Source organism: Lepisosteus platostomus, chromosome 10 (genome assembly GCF_059453375.1).
Source record: "Lepisosteus platostomus isolate fLepPlt1 chromosome 10, fLepPlt1.hap1, whole genome shotgun sequence".
NCBI classification, from domain to species: domain Eukaryota; kingdom Metazoa; phylum Chordata; class Actinopteri; order Semionotiformes; family Lepisosteidae; genus Lepisosteus; species Lepisosteus platostomus.
In genome coordinates, this window is record NC_142620.1 from 53,971,067 (window position 1) to 53,993,351 (window position 22,285).

At 48.1% G+C, this 22,285-nt stretch overlaps 1 protein-coding gene across 6 annotated transcripts; it reads left to right on the plus strand.

The window, feature by feature from the left end:
• Nucleotides 1-125: 125 nt before the first annotated feature.
• On the plus strand, nucleotides 126-20,764 carry LOC148654079 (arf-GAP with Rho-GAP domain, ANK repeat and PH domain-containing protein 1). 6 transcript variants are annotated; one of them, XR_015924953.1, is made up of 24 exons: nucleotides 126-633; nucleotides 2,465-2,593; nucleotides 3,157-3,239; nucleotides 4,325-4,850; nucleotides 5,800-5,916; nucleotides 6,491-6,625; nucleotides 7,511-7,571; nucleotides 7,676-7,796; nucleotides 8,531-8,688; nucleotides 9,175-9,281; nucleotides 9,875-10,074; nucleotides 10,194-10,279; nucleotides 11,052-11,234; nucleotides 11,470-11,644; nucleotides 11,728-11,799; nucleotides 12,253-12,382; nucleotides 13,399-13,498; nucleotides 14,213-14,405; nucleotides 14,929-14,974; nucleotides 15,891-16,072; nucleotides 16,368-16,528; nucleotides 17,451-17,556; nucleotides 18,315-18,414; nucleotides 19,817-20,764. XR_015924953.1 is itself a non-coding variant. In XM_088597272.1 (24 exons), exons 2-24 carry the CDS (start codon nucleotides 2,487-2,489, stop codon nucleotides 19,862-19,864), a joined length of 3,246 nt encoding a protein of 1,081 aa, XP_088453398.1. In that variant the 5' UTR covers nucleotides 128-633; nucleotides 2,465-2,486; the 3' UTR covers nucleotides 19,865-20,764. The 6 variants fall into 6 exon arrangements, 4 of the variants coding, with proteins under 4 accessions (XP_088453398.1, XP_088453396.1, XP_088453395.1 ...); XR_015924952.1 differs by having other exon boundaries at nucleotides 127-633; nucleotides 18,315-18,462; XM_088597272.1 differs by having other exon boundaries at nucleotides 128-633; nucleotides 16,368-16,577.
• Nucleotides 20,765-22,285: the final 1,521 nt, after the last annotated feature.

Here is a 22,285-nt window from a genome sequence, read left to right on the forward strand (position 1 = left end):
CTTGTTTTCACAGACAGCGGTTAGCTGTCATCTTGGTCTGCCTTCTCATGCTATTTAGATTATCACCTCTAGAGCTGTCGTAATGAAACCAGCCCTTAAAGTGTTCATTACTATCGTAAGTATAGGTTTATTCCATGCTGAAAAAAGAAGAGAGAAAACACAACGTTTCGGCTGTGAAGCCTTCTTCAACACACACGAAGAAGGCTTCACAGACGAAACGTTGTGTTTCCTCTCTTCTCTTTTCAGCATGGAATAAACCTATTAACGTGTCCCTTTGCAGCCTACGCATGCTGACGCAGCTCCCCACCTGAACTACATTACTATCGTAATCTACAGTACGGAATTGGGGCTGTCCGTTTCATTTTTGACACCTAAACGCCTATGAATCATGAGAATATCCAGGAAACAATTAGATTTTCTCGGGCAGAAGATACGTGTTTGTTTATTGATAGTTTTTTTTTTGTTCACGTCAGGGGCGTGCATCGTGTCAGCGCTGCCGAGTCGCCGAAACCGGTCGAACGGGTGAATCAGCCGGTGACGCGACCAGCCGCGAGCCCAGACCCACTACAGTCACGGAAACGGGGTGACTTCGCAGCGCCGGACAGAACCCCGAAGCCCAGGAGCCGCGAGAAGGTAGGCATGGCTCCCTCCCTCGCCTCATCCTTCCCCACGTTAGGACCCGAGAGCGTCTGACGGCTGCTCCTGTCGTCCTTCCTGAGACGGACGAGCGGCCCAGAGGATCTCCGGTAGATCTAGCTGCACCTGTGTTGGACTGGAAAGCGGGGAAAGGGGCATTTGTCAGTTTGAAGCCCGAGCGGAGAAAGTCGTGCGTGGAGTCTGGAAATTAACCGCGTGTTTGGAAATTAAAGTGTTGGGGTTTGTAAGTACCCACCGTTTACGCGCGTTGAGTTTGATATTTTAATACCCTCCTGCATTTACCTCAGTTGTTTTGATAGACCCAGTTAATGAAAGCAAATGCTTTTCTAGGGAAATATTCAGCTCAGTATGTTTGTTCCCTCTTACTTATTTAAGCTGTCGTATCTTACTTTGAAAACCGCAAGTCAGACTCAAGCATTACGATGACTAGGCATTGAGATAGGCACTTTTTATCGGCATGGATCGTGTGACCCGTGTGTGGCTTGATGGTATAGTTCCTTTAATTTTTGGAACCCCAAGAATACTGAACCCCTGAAACCCCACCAATGCACCAATCTGATACATTTACATGAAAATACATACCGGAAAAATAGACACACAGGCAGCAAAATAAGTTTGGGGAAATGCATTGGCACAGATCTGTGTTGTTTTGCAACCAAATACCTGATAAGGACTGTGCAGTGACAGCGCAAAACGCTTGAATCTTTATACTCCGATAACAAACCTCAGCCTGAACCCCCTAGAAAACATCAACAAAAAATACTGTTAACTCTTTGCTATCCTGTGCACTGTTATGCCAATGATATAGGCAGGACTATTTTGGAAGGCTTTTATCTACAGATGGCATTTATGACTGAAGTGAGCAAGCATTATGTAAAAATGGATTAAAATATGCACCATGCGGTTAACTAATGTAACTTCTTTTTTTCATAAGTAAATATACATTGAGCTGCAGAGCATGAAAGTAAGTCAGTTATATTATGGCAAGAGACTCAGTCCAGGTCCTGGAAAGTACCAATCTAGTCAGACTCTTTTTCTTCTCCAGTCATATTCCTAAGTGCCTCAAAATTTGTTTTTCCCCCTTACATGTTGGTGTAAATGAAATCCTAAAAATAATTCCTTACACTTGTATAGTGCTTTTCTGGACACACTGTGCAGCCCCACCTGGATGATGCGACGGCAGCCAGAGTAAACCAGTCCTTTCCCCACACACCAGCTCTCGGTGCCGAGGAGAGCAGTGATGAAGCAAGTTCAGGGATGGGGATTATTAGGAGGCTATGATTTTTAAGGGCCAGGGGAGGAGTCTGGCCAGGACACTGGGCTAACAACCCTACGCTTTTTTTTAATGACCACAGAGTCAAGAGCTCAGTTTTATGTCTCATCACTGTCTTTTTACAGTAGAGTGTCCCCGTCAGTATACTGGGGCTTTAGGAACCACACAGACTGCAGGGTGAGCGCCCCCTGCTGGTTCCAGTAACACCTCTTCCAGCAGCAGCCTCAGATTTCCCAGGTGTCTCCCCTCCGGGTACTGGCTCCAGTGGCTTGTTGCTCTTTGTGTTGGCTCGCTGCAGCGTGTGGGTTGCTGAGCTTCAGCGTGTAGCCAGTTGTGTGTTGCAGAGCTGCTGGCTGTTGGGTCCTGTCACAGGCTGACAGCTGGACCTGCCTGGGGGAAGGCCGTGCGGAGGGGCGGGTCTTGTTTCATCCAGTGACACGGCCAGGAACTCCCCTGCCTTTCCTGACCCGCTGGCAGCCGAAACGCGATTTCTCCTCGCTGCCTGTCCGGACTGTCTTTCTCTTGCTCTTCCAGTCGCAGTCGGGATCTGGCCAGGATGTCAGCTCCCGTTGACAGTGAGGTGACCCCCCCGGTTCCCAAACCTCGGGCCAGATACACTTGGTCCGTGGAAAGCACACCAGCCCCTCCCCCTGTTCCCAGGAGGTGAGTGAGACGTTCGATCGCCGAAGAGTGGATTCGCCTGTCAGGCTAGACAGCTTCAACTTCGGGATGGGGGCTGAGAAGAGACGGAGCCATTTCCAACAGAAAAAAAGGAACAGTTACAGTTATGGAACAAGTAATGGGTTTATTCCATGCTGAAAAAAAGAAGAAAGAGAACACAACGTTTCGGCCGTGGAGCCTTCTTCAGGTGGAGAAGAAGGCTCCTAAAGAAGGCTCCACGGCCGAAACGTTGTGTTCTCTTTCTTCTTTTTTTCAGCATGGAATAAACCTATTATAGTATATTGTTCCTTTGCAGCCTACGCATGCTGACGCAGCTCCCTACCTGAACAGTTACAGTTATATCTTGTTCTGAATACAAATGAAGCGTGGCCTGTTTAAAAGTGCCATTTTTTACACATTAAACTGACATAAAGTGTATTCAAATGTCACTTCTTCACCAATACCTGGGAAACGTACTGTAGAGAAGCTTCCTGCTGTAGCTCCCAGTGTTGTTGAGACGTCGTCAGAGTATCGGTCTAATCCTTACGGGTTCGTGTCTCTTGCAGGACGTCATCAAATAACATACTGGATTCTGAGACAGCAAATTCGCAGGCTGAGCCAGAGAGTGAGCGGCAGCCCCTGAGTACAGGTGAGATGACGGAGGATGCCCGGATGGTGAAGGAGCCTGGAGGATGTCAAAAGAGTTGCCCCTCCTGCGCTGAGGAGAGCTGAAGTGGGCCAAAACAGTTATTTTGGATTGAAAGTCCACTTTTCAAAGGAGAAGACACCTAACCAGGAAAGAGTAGACAGGCATAAGATTGTCTGAAAATGAGAGGGGGTCATTTGGCCTGTCTGGCTTATGTACTTTTTCTTAGGTGATTTGAGCCCAGGTGCATGGCAGTGCTTTCTGACATTCGTACGAGTACCTGATTCCAGACTCCCACAACTCTTTGTGTTTTGCATACTTTTATGAATGAACCAATGTCCCCCTTAAAAATAAATAGCTGGGGGCATGTGCTCTGTATTTTTGTGATTGATATTTAATCACTGACAATAGATGGTTAAGCAAGATTAACAGCTGACAAACAGCTCCACCAATTACATTAAATTGGAAAACCTGGGAGAGCAGACTGCGTAAACATAGAGAAACTCAACTGTAATACTGGTGTAAAAACACCCCTGCTTTTATGAACATGGGTACTGTAGCTTTCAGTAACTTCTGTTCTCTTAGTAATCATACCAGGAGGAATGTCTGGTCTGAATGTCTGAAATTGAACCTAATTTCAATTTATGATTATTTTTATTTATTGATTTCAGTGCCCAGAAACAACAGTTGTAGCTCCTTCCTGCTTCCCTGGTTGGCCTTGGAAAGTGTGGAAGAACTTCTGATTTTAGCTAGTTAGACAAGACGAGCAACTTTTATTCATGTCTGTGTTGCAATGTCTTCAAGGCAGTTGACTGAGACACCTCTTTCCTTTTCGGCCAGACAAGGAAGGCTTTGACAAAGTATCAGTTCAGCATTTGAGTATTTGTTCCACAAAATTGCTCCTCAGCTGGTCTGTGGTTCAGCCCTGCTATGAAACATTAACAATATGACATTATGACATTTGACATTCTAGATAGGAAATATACCACATGGACAATGTACGATTGCTACTGTACCTTGCTCGTTGATAGGTCTGTTTGTTCCTAGTAACCTGATATTTTTATTTTTATATTCATCTGTGGTTTTAGGAAACTTAAGGAAGTGGAATTCTTTGGGGCAAGAAGAAAACAATGATTCCAAATTATTCCTTAATGTATCCCACAAACCTGAGCTAAAGACGAGCCATGTCTTCACTGAAGCTCCTGATGAGTCCAATAATGGCTTTCCCATGAAATCTCAAAGACAGCACAGCGCTCAGGGAGTGTTTGTCTGGCCTGCCCTCCCAGCACTTTGTCCTGTCAGTTCTAAGGAATCGCAGTTCAAACACAGGACCTACTCAGATGCACATTCACCTGAGAGCCCCAGGTCTGGCTCTACAAGTGACAAGGGGTCTCCGCCCATGCCTGACTCCCCCTGCGCCCAGGACTCCCAGACACTGGAGGCTCCAGCCAGACAAGGGATAGAGGAATTGGAAGGACTTGAGCTCAACGCAAACTGGAACTTTTTATCATCGCCCAGCGATGAAGGGTCTGCACAAACTCGCGACAGGGGAGCCAGCGTGGCGCAGATGAGACAGGAGAAAGATGAGAATATTCAATATCCAAGCTTGCAAAGGTGAGTGTCTGGTGGCTGAGAGAAATAGGTAACAGAACCGGCACAGATTGGTTGTTGCTTTTTTGTAGCATTTCCTACAGATCTTCTACCACCATTCTCTACATTCTTCTCAGCTTCTAATTGGCTATTCCATTCAGATTCTGTGCTCGTCATTGGCTATTCTGTTCAGGTTCTGTGCTTCTCATTGGCTGTTCCAGTCAGGTTCTGTGCTTGTCACCGACTATTGAACTCAGCTTCTTCCCTGCTAATTGTTTGCTCTATCATTTTCCACTGTAAATTATTTTACAATGGTGCACCACAGAGAAATAGTTCAGTAAAAAGAGGATTATATTCTTACATGTGACAATGAATTTAAGATGCTAATAGCTTTTCTATAGCAAGAATGAGAAACATCCTTTTTTAAATGTTGTTGGTGTAAAGCTGTTAAACCAATGTCCTGATATTACTCCAATGTGCCTGAACAGGAGATGCTTTAGATCCATAGACTACCAGGAGTCACTTGTTTTGGTATTTAGCATTAGAGAAGGCCCACATGAAAACCTGCACTACCAGTTTAAGGTTTCACAGTTTGTTCAAGTTTGCAGGTGATCTTCACTGCAGGATGTTGTGTCAACAGATTGTTTCAGTCATGTTTAAAACCCATCCTCCTATGCATTGACCCACCTTCCTGTACATTGATTGACTCCCCATAGAACTACTAAGTGTGAAAATCCATACCCCCCTTTCCACAACCTAGAACAGTGTGCCCTGCAGGTATTTTGTCATTTTTAAATGTTTTATTCCCAGATATGGTTTCCTGTAATGGCAAATTCTTTGCGTTGTTTGTCAGTTAGAAAGCGTTGCCTGCGTTTGTTATTAATCTGCCGTGTGTTTTGGGGAAATCCGACACCTGCTGTCAGTGGCCTGATCTGGATATCCACCCCCCTGCTCCTCCTTCCCCATCTTTCAGTTCAGACGCTGCAGTGCAGAGTGATCAGGGTTTGATCTCCTGGGTGGAGGGGTCCCCTGCCTGCAGTGACCCACCCTCTGCCGTGCAGAACAGGCAGCAGAAATGCAAGGCACCTCGGTAAGAACTCCTATATTTCATTGTTCGTTTTTTAATATTTAATTAAACAATTTCTATTTTATATGCCATTTTTAATTAAACAGTTGTTAGTTATTAGTTATTCTTCCATATCAGAAGAAAGCAGTCAAGGAGTCAGGGACGCCCAGTGGTGAAGCACAGTCTCTCAGAGAGCAGCGCTCAAAGAGAGACCAGTGGACATTTTGCATATACAGTAAGAAATGTTTGAAGAAACTGTGTTGAGGAGTTTAAAACGCAGAGAGCTCATTTCTGCACAGGAAACCGTATCAGGATAGACATGGTAAAAGCAGTGTAATGCAGTGTAATCTGGCTTCACCTGGTCTTGGATTCGCTAATGGAGGTGGGGTTAGTGGATTAACACCTCTCTTGTCTGGGGAGAGGAGGAGGCCAGAAGATTAGTCGTTCTGTGTGCTTAGCTCCCAGGAGGCATGGTCAGGGGTCAGGGGTCAGGGGTCAGGGGTCACGGACTTGTTGTTGTCCATGATGTCGGTGCTGTGGCGGAGGGCTCACGCGCGCCTCACGGTCGGGCCCGGGCTCTGTCCTCTTTTCCCCGCAGCGTGGCCACGATCCGAGTGAGCCGGCGGAAGCAGACGGGGGTGGAGTGGCAGGCGAGCGCGCAGGCTGAGGAGGCACCAGTCAGAGACAGCGTGGTGTCGCGCTCCAGTTGGCTGGAGGTCTGGCAGGGAAGGAGGTACCATACCCTGCTACTGGCAATGCCTCCTGAACCGCGTTACTGAGCTGGCCGGACCAGGACCACTCTGACACCTGCATTGCTTGAACAGAGGCTCCTAACCATGCATCCATTTTCTAACCACTTCTTCCAGTTCAGAATTGCAGGGGAACCAGGCAAGCAACAGGGAAAAGGAGGGGTACCCCCTGGACAGGCCAGTGCATCACAGGGCGGAAACACAGACAAACACGCACACACACACACACAGCGAGGCCAGTTCATCCAGAGGCCAGTTAATCTCCCAGTAAGTCTTAGGACTGTGGGAGGAAACCGGAACCTGGAGGAAACCCACAAGAACACAGCGTGAATATACAAACTCCGCATAGATGGCACCCCAGGTCTGGAATTTGAACTCGGGGCATCAGCAATGCTAACCAGTGCTTCCCTGCTAAATCTTACTCCTCAATTCAAAAACACTCAAATATTTGCTGTGCAATGGTAAGGAGATATGGTAGTGTCCATCCCCGGATTCAGTGGCAGACTGAGGACGTTCTACATCAGGGATCTCGAAGCCTGGACCTGGAGAGCCCCAGTCCAGCAGGATCTGTAGGTCACCAGTTTCTAAAGACCTGGGGCTATCCCACTGTGAATGGTCATTTCTGAAAATCTGTTAGTCGTTAATTTTAGAGGACTAAAATGTAAGTAAATGTAAATGTAAGGGCAAGAATCACACAAGGACAAGAGCTCTCTTCATTGATCAGATTGCTTGCTTGATGCATCAGTAGCTCACAAGTGTTTCCAGTCGTTAAAAACAGGTGACTGAGTGGACTGACTGGCTGGGGCTCTCCAGGAAACCCCTGCCCTGCACGGACGAGACTGTTCACCCTCTGCTCCTTGCTGTTACAGACATCGTGTGCTGTGGGTTACTCTGGATGGAAAACTGCTTTCCCTGTGGAAGAAACGCACTGTGAGTACAGCCGGGGCCTTGCGCACTCGCAGGTTCTCTCCGTGAACAGACACTGGTTTCGCTTTGCCAGTTTTTTAAAGCGGACAAGTGTTCCTGTTTTCCAGGACAAGTTCACAGAGGTTGTGCTCCACGTGTCGTGCATTACAAATGTCCAGTCACTGGAGAAAGGCCGCTTCTCAATTTCCACCCCCAAGAAGCACTTTGAGTTCATGGCCAACAACGAGGGTAAGATAAATAGAAAAACAAGCAATTAACTGTATTCTTCAGTGGTTTGGTTTAAGTTGTGTCCATTGAACAGTCACAAGCTTTGTGCATTCAATGGAAATAAGTCTACTAAATGTTCAGAAATCGGTGCTTGAAGGCATCGGAGAAGCAGCCCTGTGTCTGCCCTGTCTTTCTATCAAAAGTTAATGTCTGGGAAGTGAATCTGTGATCATTTCAAAATGGTTTAGAGCACCAGCCTCTGTCCTGGTGGAGCCCAATCCAGCAGGTTTTATATGTCACTGTGAAATCATCACTTTCTAAAGGCTTGGAACAATATCATTAGGATCCGCTGCTGTTGATTTTAGAAATTCGGTTAATTAGCAGTCTTCTGAACAGAAAGCCAGAGCTCGCTGAACTGAGTCACTGATCGTTTAGCTGATCAATAACTTTCCGGAGTTCCTAATCTTTAACTAACAGGCTGTTTAGGGTGAGCTGCAGTACAGTATACAATGTACTGGACTGGGGCTCTCTGGGACCAGAGCCGGAGACTCCGGCTGAAGGTGCTGGGACAGGAAACGTCTGGGAAATTACTCTCCTGGCAAAAATGGATTAACAAGCAGCCATCTTGGGCTGGGAGCTGTCTTCCTTGTCACCCAGTTGCTCATTGCACAGTGCGATCCTATTGTACGGATGTGTGCGCAGATGCCCATGCCTGCTTAATCAGTGCTGTGCTTTTGCCCCCTGACCCCCCCAAGCGGTGAGAGACGGGTGGGTGAGATCCCTACATGCCTCTCGGGGCCAGAAACCCCAGGAAGCCCCACAGCAGTGCAGCACCCTCGTGATGAAAGACCCCCGGGCCAAGGTGTACGGAGCGGTCTTTGGGCACGAGCTGTGGATCTACCACAGCAAAGAGGTAAGGAGGGGCAGAGGGCGAGAGACAGGAGCAGAGAAGCAGCAGGGGTCCGACTTTAGCTTAGCTTGTCTCAGTGCAGTGTGGTACAAGGAGCCACCTAGTGGTCGTAGGGGGGAATTACAACCTGCTTTTCTTCACCCTCGCAATAGAGTCAGTCGGATGCGAGCTCTGCAATATCATTCTCAGTTCAAGGTTCAAAGGACATTTGACAAGACTTGTTTGTGGATCCATCCGCCCTTTGTTATAACAGGCTCCTTGTGCTAATAATACCAGTTCCATTAGTGTGAAGCAATACATTTCAGCTTCAGATTCAGGACTCAAAAAGCCTGTACTGATGAATCCGTTTACAGCGGGGTCTGAGGCCGCCCCCGGGGCCAGACCTGCCCTGTCCCTGATTTGTCCCCCTGAGGGTCGGGGTGTGAGACGCTGGCTGTGCTCAGTGTTGTGACGCTCCCCCCTCCTCCTCCTCCTCCCTGTGCCCGGCAGGACTTCGCCAACGGCGTGGGCATGTTCTACATCTCCATGGACGTGGCGCAGGTGAAGCAGACGGGCCGGCGCAACTTCAGCCTCATCACCCCTTACAAGACGTTCAGGTGAGCGAGCGGAGAAGCGACCTGCCCGTTTCCTCCACCTCCCAGAACACGCCGAGACGAAACTGCTTCCTGTCCGCTAAGTCTCAAGTGAAGGGGACAGCATACAAGCTCCACGCAGAGTGCGCACCCTAGACCAGACCGCAGTCGAACCCAGGACCCAAGATCTGTGAGGCAGCCCTGGCGTGCGCTCAGAATCTCCGTCTGTCAGCAGTGGTGCGGCTGAGGGTTTTCACAGAGCGTGCTCGGAGCTCAGACAGCACGTGTGCCCCCTGAGCAGAGCACTCTGGGGAGAGTGGCATATAGTGTAAGCAGAATGCCTTCCCTAGAATGGATAGACGCAATCATTTAAAAAAGTGAATTTGAGACACCTTTAAAAGTGCCATGTAAAATATAGAATATTATTAATTATTGCTACGATGTTGTACAGTGGGGGGAAAAAAAGGTCGCATATTAATATTGAAATAGCATTTTCCAGCCTTATTTCTACAGAAAGCATAAGACCCAGCCTTGAATTTGAAATGTGTGTGTACAGTGTGCAGTGATGGCTGTTCGATGAGTATAATACTTTTTCCCTCATTCCCTATTTTCCTCAGTTTCCAGGCCGACTCCTCCAGGGAGCAGGCAGTGTGGCTGGCCTCTCTCACACAGGTTATCCGCAATGCCCTGTCCTGCAGCGAGGTGGCGCAGCACATCTGGGCCAGCCCCTGGAACAAAGTCTGTGCGGACTGTGGCTCTGCCAACCCTGAGTGGGCCTCCATCAACCTGCTGACCGTCATCTGTGATGCCTGCGCTGGTAGGCGGGGTTTCTTGGGTCTGGGGCAGGGCACACTGTATGGGGCAGGGCACAGTGGACTGACCCATTTGCAGAGACAGAGGGGAGGCCCGTCTGACTCAATGCTGCTCTCCGTCCAGGTCAGCACCGTTCCATGGGGACCAGCGTGTCCAAGGTTCGCAGTCTGAAGATGGACAGGAAGGTGTGGACAGAGCCTCTCATTCAGGTGAGTTAATAGGAGACCAGAGTGGCTCCAGTCATGAGGAAACAGCTTGAATGTACAGGGAAAAGACAGTGTCCGGACAACCATCACAATGTGTGAACCGAGTGGACACACTGACTCTATGGCACAAGGGTGGTTAATGTTGATTGACACTGGTCAGACACCGAGCCATGAAACAGCTTGAGAGCACAGAGGGGACCAGCTGCATAGATAGTGCATTACTTAGACAGGCTAAGGGGCAGCTTGTTGACAGCATGGGTTCCAAATGAAAAGTGCATTGCAGGCACACACAGTTGGCAGAAAATGGCTCACAAATGCCATCTCATTGTGTCCCTTTATGAAGGCTTTATACCATAATGCCTGCTGTATCCTACCCACAGTATCTCAGAAACCCCATGAATAGCATTTGGACCTTCAGTGACTAACTAAGGGATTGCACCACCTCCTGAGACAGCAGGCAGCAGTGTGGAGTAGTAAGTAGGGCCCTGGATGTGGAAGTGGCAGGCTGTGGGTTTATATATTATATATATGAGTTTATATTATATATTGTATTATATTATATCCATGGTAGGGCAGTGTTGGTATACCCCTGAGCAAAGTGCTTCAAATCTCTTTAGTACAGTTCCCAGCACTATAAATGGAAAAGAATGCAGGTCGATCTGGATAAAAATGTCTGCTGGATAAATTATTAGTAATTCAAAAACAAGGAATTTGTCTAGAGGACTTTGGCCAGACGGTGCCGTGAGCTGACTCTTGATTGGTTTCGCACTCCCAGTTGTTTGTCCTGTACGGGAATAAAGCCGCCAACGAGGTGTGGGGCTACAACGTCCCTGCCGCCGAGCAGATCCTGGCAGACGCCACCCCCAACGAGCGCCGAGCTTTCGTCCTGGCCAAGTACAGCAAGGGGCTGTACCGGCGAGCCCACCCGCTGGCCTGCAGCCAGGAGCTTCTCAACAAGGTAACGCCTGAGAGCCAGGGGCCAGCAGGGCTCTGGACAAGCCTCTCGACAGGCCCCACACAGCCTCGGCTTCTGTCTTGTACGTTGTGCAACGTGTCCCTTTCCAAGTTTAACAGTCATTTCCGAGGCTTAACACTGAATAATCTCACCCGACTGCTTGCCTAGTTAAACGCAGAAGCGGTTTGCGAAACGGGCATGTTGTTCAGTTTGTTGTCTCCGTCTCTGTGCCTCTCAGCGGCTGTGTGAGGTGGTGACCGGGCCTGACGTCTCGGAGACCCTGTCTCTGCTGTGTTCGGGGGCGCGGGTCATGTGCCAGACCGGGGACCCCCAGTGTCCCTCGCCCATCTCCCTGGCGGAGCGTGCCGGGCAGGCCCTGCAGACAGAGCTCCTCCGACACAACGAGTACACAGGTAGCACAGCCCTCCGGGGGTCCTGGATCGCCCCCGCAGTCTGAGCAGATTTCCCCACGGTAAAGGGCTTTCTCTCCCCACAGAAGCCCCCGCCTGCAACCAGCAGCCCGCCAAGCAGGACCACCGCAGCTCGGCAGTCGCTGACCCGCCACAAGGTAAGGGGAACGTGCCGTCTGAATGCTGCCCGACAGTGAACGCTTAAGCCTTTTACACTGTGGTAACCGTCATCTCAACGCCTTCGAGTACACTCCTGTGTAGACCCCAACAGTGATGGTTTCGGATATTTAGCCTGGGGTGGTCCGCACTTTATCAAGATGATTCTCCGTGAGAAAATGAAGAAGTGACCTCATTGTATATTCCATCAAATATTAAAGATGGAAAAGAGGTTCCTCCTTGTTCTGCAGGCCAAATAGAACGGAGTCATGCTAGTGTACGAGCATACTACCTGCAGTACTGGAGAGTGGAACGCACGTGCTGACCTCCCGGAGTCTGGCAGTGTGGCAGGGCTGGTCTGAGGCAGCCGTGGGGCGTGCCAGGCTGTCTGTGTGCCGTCTGAGCGAAGTGCCTGGGCCCCACGTGTTCTCATCCCTGTGTCTGTCGGGCGCCAGCACCCTCGGACGAGGAGCTCCACGGCAAGCTGGAGGACGACCAGTTCCTGTTTTCCGAGGAGAACGATTCCGCGGCCTGCGACGTCCTGGACTTGAAGGAAGTCATCTCCATCTTTGACTGCTCTTCGGGGTGAGTGTGTGCTGGTACTGAGGTCATACCCACGGGGCTCTTGGCCGCTGTGGGCCAGTGTCTGGCAACGGCCCTCTCTTTGAACCTTTTTTAGTAGCCGTTTATTCTTTACTAGACCCAGTTTGATTCCATGATTTCTGGATTATTCCATGCCTTCTGGATTCTGGACGGGCGAGTCATCCAGTCATCTCCGTTTTGTTTCCTGTTGAAAATAAAAGATGGACTTTCTGTTCCAGTACAAATGAAAATAAAAATGCACCTATAAAAACAAAATACAATTGAGATGACATCAGGAAACTGGTTTACTGAAATGTGAGTCAAATTGGCTCCTTGATTTTAATAACCAATATGACCTGTGTACGCTGTGTGATGGTCAGTAAAAAAAAAAAACAAATTATTTTGTACTTGGAACTGGTTTAGTGTTTTTAAATCCAAAAGAGCTTTGGCTAGAGGCAGTATTTAATGGATGACTCATAAGTACAAATAAACACTGATGACAGAGAGCCCTATTAATACAGCACTCTGACAGCGCAGGACACAGAAGAGAAAAGGGAAAGGAGTTCTTCAATAATAAACAGATGGGTGCATTGTTTATAATTCAGTGTGACACACTAGAATAGTACTAGTGAAGTTTAGATCGGGATCTCTAGTGCTGATCCTTGAGGGCTCGGGTGTCTATGGGTTTCAGTAGCTCAGGTGGGTGGCTGCGTCGGCATGCGTAGGCTGCAGAGGAACAAGTGATAGGTTGTTGTAATATGTTGAAAAGAGAAGACAGGAAACCCAACGTTTCGGCTGTGGAGCCTTCTTCAGGTTTTGGGGGGTTTTCACTCCAACTGAAACAGCTCACTGTTGGCCCAGTTGGAGCCGTTGATTAACCTCTTCAGGGGCTGCTGCTTTCGCAGACATGCTGAAAACCTATCAACACACTGCCCCGGCCGGTCCAGGACTGGGTGGCCCCTGGTCTGATTTGTAAATCAGTGGGCCTCTGTTTCTCTGAACTCCGCACTGTCCTACAGGCCGACCCACGAGTTCGAGATGCTGACGCTGAGAGACAGGATGCAGTGTGTCGCTCCCACTCAGGAGGTCCTCAGTTCACACATGCAGCACATCATGAAGGTACAGCAGCCCAGGCCGGGAGCCCCGGCACAGTCAGCAGGACATTGAGAGGGTCCCTCTCTTGCATCCTGGCAGCATCTCGCAGTACGATCTTATGGGCTGCCTGTGATCGTAGGGTCTGCACTCCTGGCTCACTAGCATGCTGTTGGTAGGAACACTACTCTGCCAGGTCCCGCTACAAACCAGTAGTACACAGCTCCAGCGCAGAGTTCAGTCGTACCCCTGCTCTCGGTGACTCGGCTCATCGAGAGCAGAAGCTGTGCATCTGCATGCTAAATCATCTGAAAGACAAGCTGTTTTTTTCTTAGGGCCTTGACTGAACAGACGCCATGAAGTATTCCTGAAATATCTTGTTTTTTCACTTGGGATCTTTGTGAGCTTAACCAGAGCCCAAGATAAACAGATGAATCAGTGATGTGTTTCCAGAACTGGAAACATAACATAGAGAGAATGTGACTTGCACAACCTCCTTATGTAGCTTTTAGCTACAATCCATCTTTCAATTTAAGACCAACAGAAATCCACTGGCTAGGCAGCTAATCTTGAATCTCATAAAAAGAAAATGCAGGCAATTTTAATCCTCAGCTTTTATCAACTTCCTTGTGCGAATGATGGTTAAGTTATTGAAGTGGCTTAATGCGTCCGCCATATCATGTGTCATTAGTAGGGCTGCTTCTCTTCCTGTACCAATATTGATCAGTCTTCCTGTCTCAGGTGCTGTTACCGTGGCCCGTTCCAAGCTCGGAGCTGGATGGGGTACGAGCCTTTACGCGGGTCTCCCTCAGAGAGGGAGGCAGGCTGGAGCACAGGGAGGTATGGGCGGCACTAAGGAATAACGAACTGCTGCTGTACAGCACCAGGGGGCGCCAGAGAGAGAAGGTGTTGCTGACCTCTTCATTCCGCTGCAGTAAGGAAGTTTTATCCCCTGTAATCCCAGCCTCCTGTCTCTGTCAGGCAACACAGCACAGCAGAGAGGTTCATTCTGCTCAGACCTAACGCACACGCGTTTCCTTTCCTCTGAAAGCACATTTCAGTGCCGTGGGTATTCTTTTGCCAAGCTTCTCGGCTTCACTCCGAATGTAACGAATGATTAAACCAAGATGATTAAACATTATTGATGGCAGGATGGGATTAATCTATCGCTAAACCTCATCCTGAGGCCAATAAATCAACAGCCATCCCATTCCTTAATCCTGTGACCTTAGTGTCTGTTCATTTTCGTCTCAACTCAGCTGCTTAAATTTCCATTGTGTCCAGCTGCTTAAAAGCTGCAAATGAAAGGTTAAATGTTCTGTAACTGAAGGGTTCGATTCAGTCCATGACTAGCTCTTTAATAAGACACTTGATTATTGTCTTAAAGTCGCCCAGGCAGTCACCCTCGTGGATTAATTGAAGCTGATTTGGATGGATTTTCTCTTGATTTCCTGCAGATGTGGACGCTGCCGAGAATACCATTGAACTTGTGACTGTGGACAGGTCAGCAGCAGTGAAGCTCAGACCCCTGCAGGGCTCTGTGTGGGGAAGATCCCTGTGTTCACAATGACATGTTTGTTTTGCTGGGCTGAAAAGTTAAAAAGAACAAAAACATACTGATTTATAGGAGTAAAAGCCAATTCCCTATATATTAATGAGTTCCTTCCAGACACAGAGTGAATGTTGTTTCAGTTTTCACTGAGATCACTTGTGTTGATATAATTGGATCTTAATTAGTACACAGAGTCGCTGTTTGATAACCATTAGCATTTGGATCGATATTTTGGAGTACTGGATTTTCTCTTAGAGTTAATTTTTGTCAGAATATCCTCCGCAAGACTTTCACACTTTGGGTATGCACTGTTACATTGGGAGACTATGTTATGTGTCTTGTTTTGAAAGGCAGAGAGGAAGGAGTTTAGGATTCAATTCCTCATGAAGCATTTGATTTTGACAGTCTCCCCCATATCAATCTGTGGTATTCATCCATTAGATTGGACTGTTTCACAGATGGTAATTTAAAAGAAACAGTCATCTACTTTTGAACACAAAGCAGTACCAGTTGTATGGTTTTAAAGAATGTCGTAGTTTGAAATTGCTTGTCTTGCAGGCGGATCAGAAGGTTAAATGATTGCTACTTCCTTTATACTGAGTGGTTGCCTTATTGAGAGCCTCACTAATTACACTCAACCCCTTTCATAACAACTCAGGAAACATTTAGTGGCCGATGAGCTCTCCCACTCCCCCAGTAAATAAAAGCTGAAAAAATCCTGTTTTGCAAAAAAAAAGAAAATCCCACAACTAAATGCAAAGCTTAGACACACATACCCTAAAAGCTGGCAGGCCTTCCTCTGAGGTGATGGAAACGTGCATCAGCTGTTGCCTTGCGGTGAGACTCAGCTCTGCCCCCTTGCTGCAGGTGCCTGTCCCTGCAGTTCGAGCTGCAGCGGCCCTCCCAGTGCTGGAACATGCTGCTGAAGATCCTGGCGCTCACTGCTGCAGGGGCCGGCCGAGGGGCGCCGCTGTACCCCGCGGCCAGCTCTCTCTGGAGCGAGGTGCCCGCTGCCATCGAGAAGTGCATCTCCCACATCGCGCAGCACGGTGAGGCGGCGGGCGGCTCTCCGGGGGTGCGCCTGGGCAAGGGGGGGGCGACTCCTAATGCCAGCCAGGGTCAGGGGGGCAGCCTCGAGCAGGAAGGCCAGTTCTTTCCGAATTGAAGCCAAACCTTTCCTGTTCCCATTTGTTTATTTGAAATATGTCCTGTAGTTGGGGCTGTAGTTTGAAAGGCATCCTGGAAATGGAGCTTGTGATTTCATGGTTCTCGGCCTCTCGCTGGCCCCCTACACTGGGTGACTCCTGTGCAGAGCTGGAGTGTCTCTCGCTGTCTCTTTCTCAGGCCTGACGGTGGAAGGGATTTATCGGCGCTGCGGAACAGCCCTGAAGATCAGCAAGCTGGTGGAGTTGCTCAACAGCGCCCCCAACAAAGTGCAGTTCGATCCAGGGGAGAGTGGGGTCCTGGATGCGGCGGGAGCCCTCAAACTGTGCCTCCGTCAGCAGGTGGAGCTCATTCCACAGTCTCACATGTCCTTCTGGGTCCAGGCAGCAGGTAATGAGCTCTGGACCACTGCTGTGCTCCCCACTGTGACTCCCTTTCAGCTGCTGTCCACCCCCTGTCCCCGTGGCCGGCTGGCCGGCTGAGGACAGAAAGAACCAGCTGGGCAAATACATCCATCAGTCCGTCCAGTGTCAATAATCGCCCTGTCCAATACAGGATCGGGGCAGCCCAGAGCCTCATCCGAAAGACGATGGGCAGCAGGCAGGTCACACCCTGGTTGGGATACCAGCCCATTACAGGGCTCAGTGGGGGAGAGGAGGACATTTTTAAAGGACAGCGTGTCCTTGCCCTCCTGTGATCACAGCGGGAATGCCGAGACTCCTCATGGAAAGTGATCCAGGCTGGAATCAAATCCAGGACCCAGGAGCGGGGAGGTGGCAGGCTTACGATACTCCTACCCTACCCCTGTATCCTACCCCTGTATCCTACCCCTGTATCCTACCCCTGCTCCACTGTGCTGCAAGTGCAAGGTCAAATCTGATAAAGGAGATCATTGGGGATGAGCCACTGGAGTCTTAAGCTTTTACACGCTTCCCGATCAAATGCATAATTTCACCTTTCAGATCCACCTGCTATCATGGGCACCTGTCTCAGGGGGGCGCTAGTCATCCTCAGACCTTTAGAGCTCATTCAGTGCAATAGAGGGCATCTGAGGTGTCTGAGCTTTAGAGCAGAAAAGAGCAGAGAAATTGAGTGAATCAGTACTGCGGAAGGCACTTCGGCCACTCTCTCACTCTGCGTTTTATACTACAGGTGTTGGAAGTTTCAAAGATCTCAGCTTAGTTATTATTATTGAACTGCAAGATCAAGGTTTTCTGTTCTACAAGGGAACCCGAAATTAACACCCCCCCTTCTTCTGCACAGCTCACCCTGTCGAGGCAGAGAGGCTCACGGCTTATCGGAGAGGGCTGGACAGCCTGTCTGCTGGGCAAAGAGCCATCCTCAAAGTCCTCTTTGAACACCTGTACCAGTAAGGCTTGAGTGATATAGGTTAAGAGCTCAGACTGTGTGTGTGGAAATACTTAACAAATGTCTAAAACATGTTTGGTTTCTGTCTGCTGTTCTTATTCAAAGGTTGTGTTTTTTTTAGTTATTTAGTTATTAGGAGTTATTACCTCTGATTCACTCACTTCGTTTGACTGCTATTAGGCTTCTTACTGTTCCAAGGACGTCATATCGTACTTCAGGAGATACATCAGGAGCCCTTTCAGCTGCAGCGCCTCATTTTTGGAACTCTCTTCCCAACCACATTAAAACTGCAGTCTCCATTGGTGTTTCTTAAATCTCGTCTTAAAACCTACGTGTTCTGGGGGGGTCCTTTAAGTCTGAATCGATTTCTTTTTTTCCTTCCTAAGTTATATTTGGTTGTGTTGTGCCTTCTGTCTACTGTGCTGTTGTTTTAGTGCATAATGTGTTTAAAGTGCCTGGAAAATGCTTGAGAATGCTCTGTATTGAAAATCCCTATATATATATACACAAGAGTAGCATCGATTGATTGATTAATTAATCTGTGGTGTCCTGCTTTTCAATGTCAGGAAGGCTTTAACTTAGTCTGCACTTGCCTTGCAGAGTGCAGCTGTATAGAGAACAGTCTGCATTGAAAAAAGAATAAAAGAATAACTTTGATCGACTGATTGATTGATGAATGGATTGATTGACCTGTAACGTTCTGCTTTTCACCGGCCCGCCGCCGGGCAGGGCTTGACGCGGTGTGCTTGTGTGTTTCAGGGTGCAGCTGTACAGCCATGTGAACCGCATGACTCCTCAGAACCTGGCGCTGGTGTTCGTGCCCACGGTGTTCAGGGACTACGGCATGAGCACTGACATGGTGCGTCTCACCCGCGAGCTCATCGTCCACTACACGCTCATCTTCCAAGTAAGGCCCTGCAGCTGCTCGTGCGGTGCTGACCCATAGGCTCGTTTCACCTCTGGACTGTCTTTCCTGTAAGGGAATAACTGTGTCACTTGTCACGATGGATCTCATGAATTGTGCCCATTGTATAAACCTTACAGTGAAAGTTTTATGATGGAAAGCAAGAAGCAAGAAAATGAGGGAGTTTTGTACGTAGGTGTTTGAGGAAGTATCGGTTTCTCCATCATGGCTGGGTAGCTGGTTCCAGACTCCTGCAACCCTTTACGTACAGACATAACTGTTCTTGGTTTTAGAATACACTTGTATCCTCTGGAACAGTGAAACACAAACAAAAAAGACACCGGGGGAATCTACGTGGAGATGCATTTAAATCCAAGAACATGAGGCTTTTGTAACTTTTCTTATTTCATTTTGTTCCTGCACTGTCAGCAGCAGAAAGGTTTGACGGTGGAGAAGTGTGCATCATGTTTAATCCCCCTGCACTTCATCACTGTTGGCTGCTGGCTAGTGCTTATTGAACACAGCTACTAGATAGAAGCCATGTTTTGACATTTTCCAGACACTTCAAGCTTGCACAGCCTGGTCCGTACAGAAACAAAAATCTGAAACACGCATAATTCAGATAGTCCAGTATGAGTCCTTTGCACACTCGAACACAAGACATCTAAATCCAGTTTATATTATGGAGCATAAAAACTGTAAAGACACAAAGTTACTGTGGCTTTTAAAATGATGTATCAACCTGTGACCCAGATAACCATGAATCATAAGATCAGACCCTGTTCGTCATGAGTTCTTCATGTACCGTGGGTGTCCACTGGGACAGGAAGAGGAAGGTGGGAAAAAGCTGGCTTGTGTTTTGGGCTGGTTGTAGCCATCAGTATATCTTCAGTCAAGAGTTTCATTTTGATGTCTTCAGGCTTCAGACAAGAAAACAGCTTGGCATCAACCCTACAGTGAAATTTGGTTTCACTAACATTATAAGTGCAGTTAAATTGCAAATTGTTATTCATTTTTATTCTTATTAATAGCAATATTATTAAGCACTGATTGTTATTTATTTATTCCACATTTTCAATCAAAGCAACTTGACAGCTGGAAAATACTGGTGACACAATGTGGTACCTTTTTGGAGGGTGCGATAGCTGTGCCCCTCCAGGATTTGAACCTGCAAATCAGTCTTCAGCCGGGACTGTGTAAAGACACATACCCTGTCCCCGTTGAACTGAATGTTTTTGAACAATCGACAAGTGATGTAAAAGCCTCACCAGATTAGGACTGACCCTGGCCATGGTGGAGGAGCTGCCGGTCCCGCTGAGCTGGGAGGATGTGTAAAGTGGTTCTCCAATCTGTTTAGGGAGGAGCGCTGGTGGAGACGGGGAACTTTGTGGTGACTGCTCTCTGAGGCACGGGGGAGAAAACCGCAAGCAGCTGAGCGAAAGCAGGGAGTGAGGGAGAAACCGAGAAAGCCTCGTGCCCTCCAGCAACGGGATCATCTTTTCTCTTTCTTCTTTTCAGCGAACGAAAAAAGCTTTTTGATCCTGCTTCTCGCAACGGGTGTGCAAAGTGCAATACAACCGAACCTGCCCTGTCTTAATTGTGCAACTACTGTAGGAAATTCCTCCTCATATTTTTTTTTTTAATTGTCACTTGATACCCGATACCCTTAACAAGGTATTGGAACAGTGTGAAGTCCGGACTGAGCTCAAGTCTTGTTTTACTACATTGTTATAACAAACTGTGACTGGCACTGCTTCCGATTTGATGTGTGTGTGTGTGTGTGTGTGTGTGTGTGTGTGTGTGTGTGTGTGTGTGTGTGTGTGTGACTGATGTTGATTTTCCACATCTCAGTGTCTGGAACTGAGCTTCGGGATGGATGTGGTTGGATAGACTTGTCATTTACTGCCATGTTTGCACTGCATTTGTCCTGGCAATGAGTGGCACATGTCCCCCCTCACCAGGGTGCTCCACCTTCCTACCCTCCTCTGTGTGCCACAGCGTCATGAGCGTTGGTAGACATTCTCCTGTAACTGAATTCAAATGCCTTGTAAATATTCACGCTTGCAGCTGTTGCAATCCCAATACTTGGGTGTAATAATTTGCTTTACCTTATATGAATAATCTGCCTCATTGTACTGTGATGTATTGGGAAGGACACTTTTACTGAGATTTTATTTAAATTCAAAACTCAACTTAAATTGTCTTTAGGCCCAGGGATGAGTGACTGCAGTCCTCGGAGAACTGAGCATCCTCTAGTTTTTATTCCATCTCCGCTCTTATTTAATTAAACACGTTTTATAACGAGTTTACAGTACTAGCTTTAATTTAATAGATTTTTAAGCCTTAAATAAGCTGCTCAAGTAAAAGTCCCTGTAAAACCTACAGGACTGCATCCTTTGAGGATTGGAGCTGCTCTTTCTTTCTTTTGAGCATCCAAAAGGAAACTAGAAATTCTGAATAATGTTTGTGGACAGTTACTGTAAGGCTGGTCCACAGCTCAGAAGTCCAGGAATGGACCCTAGGCAGGTTCCAAGGTCACTAAAATCCTAAAACAGTGAATAAGAGAAATCCGAGGCCACGGTCAAGAAGCGAGCAAAAGTCCAAAGTCAGAAGACCAATCTAGTCTAGGGGCAGGAATCCAGCCAAAATCCCAAAACCAGGTAAGGAGTCCAGGAAGAAAACAACAGACCCGGGGCTGAGAACACCACACAGAGGACAACCACACCAGAACCAACAAGCAAACAAACTCAGGAACAAGGACAAAGCAAATGATGAAAAGGGAAGTTAACAGGCACAGAAGACAAAAGCAGCGAAGAATTCAGCAAAGGCTAACTCAAGAGCTCAAAGAAGCTCAAACAACACAGAACAAAGAGCAGGGCTCAAATAGGTTTGGGGAGGGGAGGTGGGGTGAGGTAGGGACACTGGGCAAGCAGGGATTGGCTACTGTCGTCTGCTTGATCTGCGCCTCTGCTGCGCAAATGAAGTAGGCGCTAGAGGTTGGGGTGCCCTCTGGTGGCGAGATGCTGGAACTATACCACTTACAGGTTTTAGAAATATGCAAACCCTGTCTGAGAATGTGCTCGCCAACCTTTTCCTTGTCAGCCTGGTCGTCAATGTCCCGTGGGTATACTGGCGCTGCGTTTACTCACATGAAGTAGGTGTATATTACTTACTCATACACACGTGAGAATTGTGTCGCTTGTAACTGCAGCATCCAACTTATAGAAAAGTCTGGAAAATAACAAACTTTTTGTAGCAGGTGTAGTGATATTTTAGTGTTCACACATGCCAGAGGTAAGTTCATTAGGCCGATTTCTCATCAACAGGACTGATTAACCAGCGTTGATTGTTAAAGTCACAGGCTAGTGTGCGATTCTGTCCCATTCCCTTTGCAGAAACCCATACAAGAGTGTGCCTGTTCAGTGGTCGGATCATCCCGCCAATGATCTGATCAATCCAGCTCTGTCCTGGTGAACTGCCATATTCTCATGTCACAAGAAAGCTGCTCTTGCCCGGGAGAGAGTGTCCTGTCCTGCTGGGATGTGGCTGGGAGATTCCAGGGTGCTGACTACCACAGCTGGAACTCACCTTTGACCTGGGTGAGGTGTCATGGCTGGATGTATCCCAGGTCCTAACGGACGGTGCGCAGCTGTGACATCTTGCCAAGGTAGAAATGAAATTCCCAGCCAGTGAGAGATGCGCTCAGATTTAGTCCAACGCCCGACATGGGGGAGGGGGGGAAGGTCAAGGGTTCGAGAGTGTTGTTCCTCTGATGAAGGTGGAGCTTCGGTTCCTCTCTGTGCTGAAATGATTTTCACCAGCCTAA